Below are 12259 nucleotides of genomic sequence, written 5' to 3'. Positions count from 1 at the left end.
AGAGGGCGGAGCCAAGCAGTCTCACGCCGGGGATGAGCAAACTTCACGAAGGCGGAGCCCTTCCGCGCGTTCCCATTGGCCCTTTCGGAGAGAAAGAGGGCGGAGCCAAGCGTTCTCACGCCGGGGGGGGGAATGAGCGGAGTTCTCGCGAGAGCTCTTCCTTTTTCTAGGCCGGCGCTGAAAGTGGTGGGTATGAGCGACCGGGGCCTGGCGGGAGGTGATGGGGCAGTTTTCCCTCGGAGGGTCCGGCGATGTGGCGCCCGGTCGGCGGAAACCTGCATTTCTAGGCCGAGCGTCTGGGGATGCGTCCGATTCGCCCTCTCTTGGCTGCCGATGGCTGCTGGCAGCAGGGACGGAGCCGTTGGGGAGGGGACGCTATGGGGGAGGGGGGCGCCCGGGAGGAGGAGGAAGGAGCACAAAATGCCCGATTTCGCATCCTTTATTTTGCTCAATGACAGTGAAGGCCAGGCTGCTACTTTGGCCTCGGTAGAGCTCAAATTCCCCCAGGCTTCCAGGTCCCTGCGTTCGTTTTAACACCCGTGGGCTTGTTAACTCAGCCTCCGTGGGGAGCCCAGCAACGTTATCCGGGAGGCAGGACTGCCCTCTGCCCTCGTAACTCTCAGCAAAATCGGCTGTGCTTTCCCCAACGATGTTTATTCAATAGTCAATGACTCGTTTTGCTCTCCTGGATGCCACATGGTGCATGGACTGACTTTGGCGTCCGTGGTGCGATGCTGATGCAAATCAGCCAACTTCGCTTAAAAGGCCTTTTGGGTTTAACACGAGGTTAATTGTCGTTTTTTCTTTCCCAGCTTGCATTTCCCATATACTGAATAGCAACCTGGTCACTGTTGGAAGTAGCAATATAGCAATAGCAGTTAGGCTTATCTACCGCTTCATAGGGCTTTCAGCCCTCTCTAAGTGGTTTACAGAGTCAGCATATCCCCCCCCCCACAGTCTGGGTCCTCATTTCACCCACCTCGGAAGGATGGAAGGCTGAGTCAACCCTTATATATATATATGGATGGATGGATGGATGGATGGATAGGAGATATGGATAGATAGATAGGCAGACAGACAGATGGATAGAAATATCAATAGCAGTTAGACTTATATACCGCTTCATAGGGCTTTCAGCCCTCTCTAAGCGGTTTACAGAGTCAGCATATCGCCCCCACATTCTGGGTCCTCATTTCACCCACCTCGGAAGGATGGAAGGCTAAGTCAACTCTTGGATGGATGGATGGATGGATGGATGGATGGATGGATGGATAGATAGATAGGAGATATGGAGATAGATAGGCAGACAGACAGATGGATAGAAATATAGAGATAGATAGATAGATGATAGATAGATAGATTGATAGATAGATAGATAGATAGATAGCAATAGCAGTTAGACTTATATACCGCTTCATAGGGCTCTCAGCCCTCTCTAAGCGGTTTACAGAGTCAGCATATCGCCCCCACAGTCTGGGTCCTCATTTCACCCACCTCGGAAGGATGGAAGGCTGAGTCAACCTTGAGCTGGGGAGATTAGAACCACTGAGCTGCAGATAACCGTCAGCTGAAGTAGCCTGCAGTGCTGCACCCCTAACCACTGTGCCAAGTTCAGATCCCCCCCCCCCCATGGCAGATTCTGTTCCATTCTTTAGAAAGCTTCTGTAGTATTTGTGAAATATCACAGAGTTTGTCTATAGAAGTTCTCTGTTGTCCAGGTCTTGGTTCTTCCAAAGGTGTTTTTTCTAAGGGCAAATGGACTTTGTTTTTTTCCCTTGACGTTTTGCTTCTCATCCAAGGATCTGCTTCAGTTCTGAACTGAAGCTTCTCGGATGAGAAGCAAAACGTCTTCAGGAAAAAACCAAAGTCCACATGCCTTTTTAAGAAGCATCTAGAATCAAAACTTTTTTTCTTTTTGCCTGTCTTGACCAGGGTACCATTATACAGTCTGATTTTGAGAGGGTGTTTTGGAAAGGATGTTATTGGAGCACCTGGTTGGTGTGGAATGTTTCACAGTCACTTCTCTGAGAAGCTGTTCAGCACTGGGATTTAAACGTGTGTGTGCGAAGGGCTATGTGTCAATAAGGGCATCATGTACTTTGCAACTTGTATTGACCATGTACAATATCTTTATGATGAGGTAGGCTACCCTTGCAAGCTTTTACTTGTATGGAAACCGCACTTCAGAAATTATTATCAAGCAGATGGGTGAACTTAGATTTTCTTTTACTAGATCCTATGTCCTTAACCCAGTGTTTCTCAACCTTGGCCACTTGAAGATGTCCGGACTTCAACTCCCAGAATTCCCCAGCCAGCATTCGCATTCGCTGGCTGGGGAATTCTGGGAGTTGAAGTCCGGACATCTTCAAGTGGCCAAGGTTGAGAAACATTGCCTTAACCACATCTCTGCTTTGTATAGTACTTCTATATTCATTGATATTGTAGATTACAATTTGCTTTTCCTTAACTTTCGGAAGGGACATTTTTTATTATGTGCTTAGGGTGTTTTGTTTTGTTTTTGATTGTAGAAAGGCCATGTTCAGTTCGAGCGCAAAGATTGTGAAGCCCAATGGCGAAAAGCCAGATGAATTTGAATCTGGCATCTCCCAGGTATGTGGCCTTTTTGTTGAAAATTCTAGGCTGAAAGAAATTAATGCAGTTCTAAAACATGACTAATGAGCTAGTTAATATTTATTTGGAGTTAAATAAATAAATAAACTCCAAACTCCAAAAATAATATTAAGGATTTGTAGTAATTATTTTATGATTTGTGTAGCCTAAATGAACAAGCAGTTGTACAATTTAGTAACATTTGTGTGGTTGAACTATCTTTAATAGAAATGGAAGTTGCCTTTTCTATTTCAGTGTATTTTAGAGGAACCTGAGCTAATAGCTTCTAGACATTTCAGGTGAATGTGTAGTTCATCTAAGTATTAATGAAAAGTAAAGTATCCAAAGCAGAAAGGCAAGTTATAAATCTAATAATAATATTCTCTTAAGGCCCTCTTGGAGTTGGAGATGAATTCTGACTTAAAGGCCCAGCTGAGAGAACTGAATATTACAGCAGCAAAGGTAATATGTAAACTTTGGTTGGGATTCTATGTTTTGTATGCCTGGACCACAAAGATGGTTGAGTAGGATACAGGACAACAGTAATCTAGTATATCCAAATATAATGCCTAATGTTTGATTTTATAGTTCCTCCATCCATACCGTTGATTTACTTTTATCATTGAAACCTGGAAATTGCTGTAGCCTTGAATAAACTCCAGTGCAGGTAGTCCTCAAATTACGACCACATTTGAGCCTAAACTTTATGTTGCTAAGTGAGTTTTACTCCATTTTCTTGTCACATTTGTGAAGTGAATCACTAACTATTAAATTAATAACAGTGTTAAGTGAATCTGGCTTTCCCATCGACTTTGCTTGTCAGAAGGATGCAAAAGGTGGATCACATGATCCCGGGACTCTGCAGCCATCATGAATGTGAGTCAGTTGTCAAGCATTCAAATGTAAATCCATGTAACCATGGAAATGCTGCAAAGATCATGTGTGAAAAAATGGTCATAAGTCACTTTTTTCAGCGCTGTTATAACTTTGAACAGTCAGCAAATGAATTGTTGTAAATCGAGGACTACCTGTATAGGCATTCTGTGAAGTCATTCTCACATGAGTGAGCCTAATGGAATATAGGGTTTTGTATTTTAAAAAAAAGTCGTGTGAAAATCAGAAATCTTAGCTCAGTGGTTCTCAACCTGTGGGTCGGGACCCCTTTGGGACAGGGGTCGCCTAAGACCATCGGAAAACACATATGTTCAATGGTCTTAGGAACCAAGACACCAATTTTATGGTTGGGGGTCACCACAACATGAGGAACTGTATTAAAGGGTCACGGCATTGGGAAGGTTGAGAACCACTGCCTTAGCTGAATCAGCTTGTTTTCTTGTTGTGTAATTTTTGCATATTTCAGGTGCGTGTATCAATTTAAATGCTTTCAAAAACTAGATATTTTATACTAGGGTAGGTATTGATACAATTTTAGGTAGCAGTAGATACTGTGTGTGTGTGTGAACTCCTTGTGTTGTCAGGAAGTGCATTGAGCCAGTAAACACTCCGCTCCATCCATCTATTCTGAATTAAGGGATTACAGGTTCATAAAAAGGGAGTTAAGTAGGTATTGATAAATGCAATTTCCTTGCTACAAAACCAAGATGTAAAATGATTATTTTCATTATGTTGGATTTGATCAGTGATGTGTCTAGATCTTTCCATGGGAATTTCTCTGAACTTCGTGTGCAAGAAGAAATGGACTGCCAGATTTCCCATTTGCCTGTGTCCAAATTAAGATACCTTTGGATCGTTCGTGTTTATGGAAATAAAATTGCTAGTTTCGTACTTTCAAAATGTAAATCGTGTTCATCCCCAGTTCTGTTTTTTACTCAGGAGATTGAAGTGGGTGGTGGTAGAAAAGCAATCATCATTTTCGTACCAGTTCCCCAGCTGAAATCGTTTCAGAAGATTCAGGTCCGGCTAGTTCGTGAGCTGGAGAAAAAATTCAGTGGAAAACATGTGGTTTTCATTGCCCAGGTAAGTGTTTGTCATAAATATTTGAACCTTTGGATTTCACAAAGTGAAGTTTGTGAAGATGATCAGTTTACTTATGAAATTTGTAGTCTACAGTATACGATTATTCAGTGCTGGGTCTTACTTCCCAGTTACTTGTGCCTTGTATTGTACTGAGAGCCTGATTTAGGCTCCCCAAAAGCTAATTTGCTGTAAAAATTGCCTGTCTATATGAGAAACACACTTATAGATATGCTGTTCCCTTGTTTTAACAGAGGAGAATTTTACCCAAGCCAACAAGAAAAAGTCGGACAAAAAACAAGCAGAAGCGTCCCAGGAGGTATTGTTATCTTCTGAAAAGAAATACAAATATTTTGATACAACTATGTTCAAATCCTTCCATGCAGATTATAAGTTAACAATGCTTGGAAGTTTGAGACATTTAAAGGGCAAAAGTATGAGTTTATTTGGTCTCAGTATGAATGGTCTGTAACAGATTATAGCACATTGTTTGCATTCAGGGAAATGTTGGGTCTAATCTATAATAATTGGGCAATAAATTACCAAATAATGATAAAGGCATCTGCCTAAGTCAATAGAAATCTGGTAAAATTTGGAGCAAATAATAATGGATTACAGGTATTTCTCAACTTCCTAGCAGTTTTGGATCCTGGGCAACTACGTCACATTTACAACCATTTGCCGCATCCAATGGTCATGTGACTGATTTATGGGGAGGTTTTTTTGCTGGAAACTGACATTTATTTACAGTTTCCAACAAAAAAAATGATCATTGCAGACAATGGATTTGCTTAACGATGGTGGCATTTGCTTAGTGACTGTTGTAAAAAAAAGCCATAAAATTAGGTAAGTCATATGGATGCTTCGACTTACAACAGTCACAACACACAATGGAAATCCCAGACCCCATTATAGTTGTAAGTTGAGGATACTGGTAGATGAATGTGTCTACCCAAGCATAACATTATTTTGAAAATGTACCCATTTTTATTGGTCCATTGAAGGAATGGAAACTGCTATTGGAAGCTGCTGTTATATTTGGTTGAAGCAGGAACAACAAAAAGCAGTTTGTTGTGTATTTAGTTTTTTACATTATACCTTAAACTGGGCTGGCAAGCAACATTTGGCAAGTTCCCAGAATAATTTTTTAAACGACTGAAGCCATCTGAAAACTCGGTAGATCTCAGTGGAGAAACATTAAAAACTTGCAGAATTTAGTACTTTGATAATATTTGATCATATAAAAAGCAAAAAGTTTTTGTAGTCAACTTGGAACGCTGTTTGCTGTTACTTAAACATTCTTTTCTTGCACTCTATGCCGGTGTTTCTCAACCGTAGCAGCTTAAATATGCGTGGACTTCAAGTCCCAGAATTCCCTAGCCAGTATGATTTTTACATAATTTGGAGTAATGCTGAAATGGAGAGGATGTTATGCCTCTTTGACCATCCATTCTGACCAGCTGTAGATGAGCTTCTGCAATCAACTGTTCTCAACCTAATTGACGTGAGGTTGGGGACAATAAAAATAGTAATCAAGTAAATTCTGTAATTTACTTGATTGCTTAAATTTGTTGAAGTGGCCAGCTATATACATTAGATGGACAGACAGACCTGGAGATTGAACATCTGTCTGCAACAAGTTCAATTCATTGGCTGTTCTGAGAAATTATTATTATTTTGGCTTATATGTACCATTTCTGCCTTTTACATTGATAACACAGTACGAATACTACAGAAAATGGCAAACTTCCCCAAGAACATTGTATTGAAAAGGCTGACTTGAACATTATGTCTAACCAAACAAGGATATGTATTTCATTTTGCTCTTCAGAGCCTTCTGTTTAGTAGCAGAGCAAATATGTATTCTCCGTCTGGTTCTTTCCAATAATAATCTTTTGTCTGAACTGAGGTTAATGGCTTATTGCATTGCTTATAAACCAAGTTTATTAATAAGATATTTAGTCTTGAGTCAAAAGCTCAGTTTTAGCAACATGATACTTAAGGCTTCTTTTAGTCCCTCCAAATGGAAATATTTGATCCAAGAGACTTCATGCATTTTAAGCTAATATTTAAGCTGAGGGTTGTAGTTTATTACTCTAAATTTATTTACTCTAAATTAACCATTTGGATTCTGATCCTGGAGACTCCCATTTGTAATTTCATTGAATTTCTTTGAACGCAGACATCAAGAAAGACTAGCTGAAATAAAAATATAATTTTCTTCCACGCTCTGCTTAGTACTTCCCTTGTTACAGTGGTAAATGAGCAAGAATAGCCAATTGTTTCACTAAAATTTAATTGCTACTTTAAAAATTGAATTTAATCTTACTGTTTAGGTCAGTGTTTCTCAACCTTGGCAACTTGAAGATGTCCGGACTTCAACTCCTAGAATTCCCCAGCCAGCGAATGCTGGCTGGGGAATTCTGGGAGTTGAAGTCCGGACATCTTCAAGTTGCCAAGGTTGAGAAACACTGCTCTATAATCTAAACTTCAAGTCTCAATGATTCTAGTGAGTCAATTCTGGTTTAGGTAATGGAGTGTTGCTTTGGAACCAGAATGTCTGATTTAAAACATTCCCCATAAATAACCGGTTGTAATTTAAAACTGAATAAATGTACAGGGGTCCCCAAACCAAAGGCCATGCCTGTTTCAAACTGGGCTGTGTGAGCGATGAGCAAGTGTGCGAGAAGCTTCCCTTGCCTGAGTGATGGATCCCTCTACCCTCTGCTTCTGCGAGTAGAGCACGCTTGATTGCAAGTGAAACTTCGCACACAAGGGACCTCTGCTCACGCACAAAGCTCCATTTGAGTGCCTATGAGCCTGGCACTCATGCCACCACCACCACCCTCCCCAATGCCGGGCCACCAAGATGGAAAGGTTTGGGGACTGTTGCCTTAGTAGTTGTGTAAAATTTGAAGGCACCGTAGCAAATGTTTCGTTTCTCTTCTGTTTAGCCGCACGCTTACTGCAGTGCACGATGCCATTCTTGAAGACTTGGTGTTCCCCAGTGAAATTGTGGGCAAGAGAATCCGTGTAAAACTGGACGGCAGCCGGCTTATAAAGGTCCATTTAGACAAAGCGCAGCAGAACAACGTTGAACACAAGGTAAGAGACAGTTGGAGGAGTTTGCTTTTACGCCAATAAACGCATAAAGCAGACTGCAGCAGATCATTTGATGAAGCCGATACGTTTGAAAATCAAAACTTGGTGGATGATCAAAGGACAGATTAATTTAAAATTGGGCCTGTGGTTGAGCTTTTTGGGAATTGCTAAAATATGGTACCTGCAAGGTTGGCAAATGTTGGAGTTTTTTTAATGTTTTCTTTTTGGTTGAAAAGAGGAACATAAATCATTTTTGTAGGCTATATAAGGAATGGAGGTGCCTTATGGCCTGTGTTAGAGGCAGTGGTGGGATTCAGATAATTTAACAACCGGTTCTCTGCCCTAATGATTTCTTCCAACAACCAGTTTACCAAACTGCTCAGAAAGTTGGCAACCGGTTCTCCCAAAATGGTGTGAGCTGGCTGAATCCCACCACTGGTTACAGGGATATATGGAATGTGACGGTATGGAAACAGATCCTTCTGGAAAATTCTGAAATGTTTTAATTTTCTGCCAGACATCTTCCAAACAATGCCATTAGCTTAGCCTTTAAACAGGCCTTCCGTTAGTCTTCAGCTTATGACACCAATTGGGACTGGAATTTCTGTTACATGCCAAGTTGGAGCTGATTTTACAAAATTGTTACGACAATTGCTAAACGAATTGTGTTGACCTTAATTGAATTCAGTCATTAAGCAAATCCAGCTTCCCAAAATGGGCATGTTGCAAAATGTGATCACATGAATGTTACAGCCAGTCATAAATGGGAGCCCTGTTGCCGAGTGCTGGAAATTGCAATCTCACGAGTATGGAGGCAATGCTACAGTTACAATTACAGGTTACAAATCATTTTTTTCAAAGCCATCGTAACTTTGAAATTGTCATTAAATGACAGTTACACATTCAAGTATGTCCCAAATTTCATCTCAAATATGTCCAGAATATCTCAAAATGCTTTTGGTTTACACTTTTTAGATATTGAAACCCCCCCCCCTTCCCGGAATAATAAAATTTGGAAGAAAAAAAATTCTAGAGTGTTCCAGAATCGTCTTCCTGAATTACTCCCAAAAATTATTGTATCTCATTTTAGTGGACTTCATGTCAGGCAGATTGCAACGCATTGGGTTAGGCCAAAAACCAAACTAAACGTGGAAAACATTTATGCAGGAACAGTCTGATAACAATGTTTTGCATAAAAACTAAGACGTTAATAACAGGAGTTGAGTACAGATTCGTTTATAATAGTTTTTGCATTTCTTGTGCTTTATTGTTCTCTTTTGGGCAGGAGATTTCTATCTATCCCTCGTTTTGGTAACCTAATTCAGGCTGCTTCCTTTTGAGATTTTTCATATTGGAACTTAGATTAATATAATTAGTGTAATGGTGACATATAAATTTATGTTTAATTAATGCTACTTGTGTAATGACCCTATCTAAATTACAGTCAATTTGTATTCATGGATTTCATATTTGTGAATTTGCCTACTTGCAAAATTCATCTGTAGCTGCAAAATGTAATACTTGGGGCAAACACACATTTCTAGCTGAGATTTCAGTGTTTGCTAATATATTGTTCAGTGACTTTTTAGAATGTAACTACCAAAAATAATAAAGATCATCTATAATCTGTCCTATTTGTGTAATGAGGTCTGTGAGTAATCTCTTTTAATGGATAGTCATAATACACACTCCCCCATTTGGATCATATAAACTCTACAACAGTTAATTGTAGGATGAAACTTGAATTGATGGGGGAAACGAAGGGAAATTCTGCTTTGTCCGGCTTCAAATTCTGACTTTGTATAATACATTGTTATTAATACTTTTGAGATACAATAAATCAAATATTTTTGGTTATCAGTTGAATTGTCAAGTCTCAATGCTTCTTTATTTGAAAATATTAAATCTAATATAAAAATATTGGAGGCAGAGACAACTTCAAGCTTGATTCTTAGTGAATATCTGGACACATTTTATTTTCTTGGCAAATTGCAGATGTTGTTGTTTCTGCTTTGTATTTATTAGCTATTTCATTTCATGGTGTAGCTGACATCCCTGAGGCTTTCTGGTGGTTTATCATTTTAAGTACCAGCCAGATTTGACTTATGTGATTCCTATAATCAATATTGATTCTGTGCTGCCACCTCCCATGGCTTAACCTTTGTCTTGTGTCAAATGTGTTGTTCCTTTAAATGTTCAGTGATGTATAAATTAACGTTTGTCTTGTGTCAAATGTGTTGTTCCTTTAAATGTTCAGTGATGTATAAATTAATCTTAGAGTATTATGGAGTGCGGCCATCAGCTTTTTAAAAATGTATATGGTAATAACATATATAGTTTTTTAATTTCAGAATTGACGTATCCTTTTTTCTAGTTTTCTTTCTTTACTTTCAAGTAACACTAATATTTTATGCTTCTCCTTTTTGCTCACGTTTTGTTATTCTGTTTGCAGGTTGAAACATTTTCTGGTGTATACAAGAAGCTGACCGGCAAAGATGTTGTGTTTGAGTTTCCAGAATTTCAGCTGTAAAGTGCAAAAACTATATGTGGATTAATAAAAGTTAATTCTTCATATTTTTTTTAATGGTCATGCTTTTTTAAGTATGAAACTAAATTTTCTGTACATTTGGTTGTTGATGAAAAGATGCCATAGGTCAGTGTTTCTCAACCTTGGCGACTTTCAGTCCTGTGGACTTCAACTCCCAGAATCCCCCAGCCAGCAGAGCTGGCTGGGGGAATTCTGGGAGTTGAAGTCCACAGGACTGAAAGTCGCCAAGGTTGAGAAACACTGCCATAGGTAACAAATTAATAGCTAGTCAAAGTACAGAATTGAAAGTCATTACAATTAATTCTACTGTGCCATCATATTGTGGTGCCTATTGAATAATATAATTCTGGGTTTGATATGTCCTACTGAGTGACAAGAGCCAATGAACCTTTATGATACTTACCGTAAAACATCAGAAACCCATCTTTTCATTTTAAGTATCCTAAAAGTGGAGGTAAGAGGGTTAAATTATACTGATTACAGCATACATCTAAATACTCCATCCTGAAAATTAATATTCCAGGATTTGTAATGAAAGGAGCTGAACGGTTCGGTTTAGTGTAAAACCTAAGGAATGCATCATCTCTTGGTTTGCCACCAAAAAATGTCGCCTAAACATATTTCTAAATTACTTGGCTATGCCAAATGTTTTTAATGTGCTGCATTAGAAAAATACTAAAGCAACTTGGACTAATGATACAATTAATGCTTCAATAATCTTTGGGTTATAGATCAGGTACGTTTTCACAAATTAATCCTATGCAGACATTCTTGGAGCTGTGAAAGAGTGATTGAACCCAAGCAGGGTGTCATTAAACAGTTTTTGAATTGATTTTCCTGACAAGTGTAAAACCTCAATCCTATCCTCGTTTGCCTGTGGAGTTTGGGACTTCTGAGTGGATACCTGTGGGGCTGTAATGTAAAGCATTTAGGGTGGCAATCCCCAACCTTTCCAGCTTGGCAGATAGGCAGGGGGGAGAGGATGGTTCCGTGTGAGCAGTGGCACACAACTCAATTTGCACAAATAGTGCTTGTGTGTGCCCGCCACTCACAAATGGAGGTGTGTGCTTGCCTATTGCTTGCACAGCCTAAGTCACAGCCTGGGAATTAGAGACCCCTTATTTAAGGTATGCAAAAAAAAAAAAAAGATTTCTCAAACTTTTTGTTTGAAAATACCTAAAAGTTGAGTTATAGGTTTTGTTATATATCCTGCACTTAGTGGAAACTAAGCATCCCGTAATATATGCATTCCATCAACTTACAGCGATGTTAGTGAAAATGTCATCGTTCTATTTCTTTAAACAACACACAGAGTTGAACAGAGTTAAGATGTCACCCACGTCTAATCTGCACACAACAGGATTCACTGCATCATCACCAATAATAGATGATGCATTTCAAAACTCCCAGAGATGGGGAAGAAATCACTGTGTGTGGTAAACCTATTCACCTAATTTTCAAAGAGCTTTTTGGAGAATATGTAGTGAGATGTTATCTTATTTAAATAGGAGACTCGTAGTTTTGAAATATCAAGCAAGCTGAATTCAGGTTCAAAAGATTAGACACTAAAACTTGGCTCCACCAATCCTTTCTGCACAATTCAGTTGCCTCTTAGATCATGCTTGTTTCTGGATTTATATTTAATGTTTTCGAGAAATCCTCACATATCAATATTAGATTTTTTTAGACTAAGTTAATCTGGGGTACTGAAAGGTAAATAAAGGCTTCAGTGCCTGTCATTCACTATCAAAGTTCACAGAATATGCAGTCCTCGTATAACAAACTTCCAGTGTTTTAATGAATGCCGACACGTTTTATTTATAGGGCTTTATTGCAAAGAATAATTGCTATAAAGCAGTGTTTCTCAACCTTGGCAACTTGAAGACGTCCGGACTTCAACTCCCAGAATTTCACAGCCAGCTTCGCTGTCTGGGGAATTCTGGGAGTTGAAGTCCGGACATCTTCCAAGTTGCCAAGGTTGAGAAACACTGCTATAAAATATCAATTGTGGATAGGAACATTAAA

The 12259-nt window shown here is 39.3% G+C and overlaps 1 protein-coding gene across 1 annotated transcript; it reads left to right on the top strand.

The window, feature by feature from the left end:
* The first annotated feature begins 69 nt into the window (after positions 1–69).
* Positions 70–10260, top strand: RPS7 (ribosomal protein S7). The gene is made up of 7 exons (XM_087702731.1): positions 70–186; positions 2529–2610; positions 3001–3072; positions 4444–4587; positions 4839–4903; positions 7539–7689; positions 10139–10260. The coding sequence occupies exons 2-7, from the start codon at positions 2536–2538 to the stop codon at positions 10214–10216; spliced, it is 585 nt and encodes a 194-aa protein (XP_087558857.1). The 5' UTR covers positions 70–186; positions 2529–2535; the 3' UTR covers positions 10217–10260.
* Positions 10261–12259: the final 1999 nt, after the last annotated feature.

This window comes from Thamnophis sirtalis, unplaced genomic scaffold, assembly GCF_051295495.1.
Source record: "Thamnophis sirtalis isolate CommonGarterSnake01/CBP01778 unplaced genomic scaffold, rThaSir2_p1.2 scaffold_16, whole genome shotgun sequence".
NCBI classification, from domain to species: domain Eukaryota; kingdom Metazoa; phylum Chordata; class Lepidosauria; order Squamata; family Natricidae; genus Thamnophis; species Thamnophis sirtalis.
This window is presented reverse-complemented; position numbering and strand designations above follow the sequence as displayed.

Excerpts from the sequence above, each read along its gene's own strand:
- RPS7 (XM_087702731.1), top strand. The coding sequence starts at position 2,536 with ATGTTCAGTTCGAGCGCAAAGATTGTGAAGCCCAATGGCGAAAAGCCA. Across the intron at positions 2,611-3,000 it reads TTGAATCTGGCATCTCCCAG|GCCCTCTTGGAGTTGGAGAT; the intron begins GTATGTGGCCTT and ends TATTCTCTTAAG. Across the intron at positions 7,690-10,138 it reads AGAACAACGTTGAACACAAG|GTTGAAACATTTTCTGGTGT; the intron begins GTAAGAGACAGT and ends TTCTGTTTGCAG.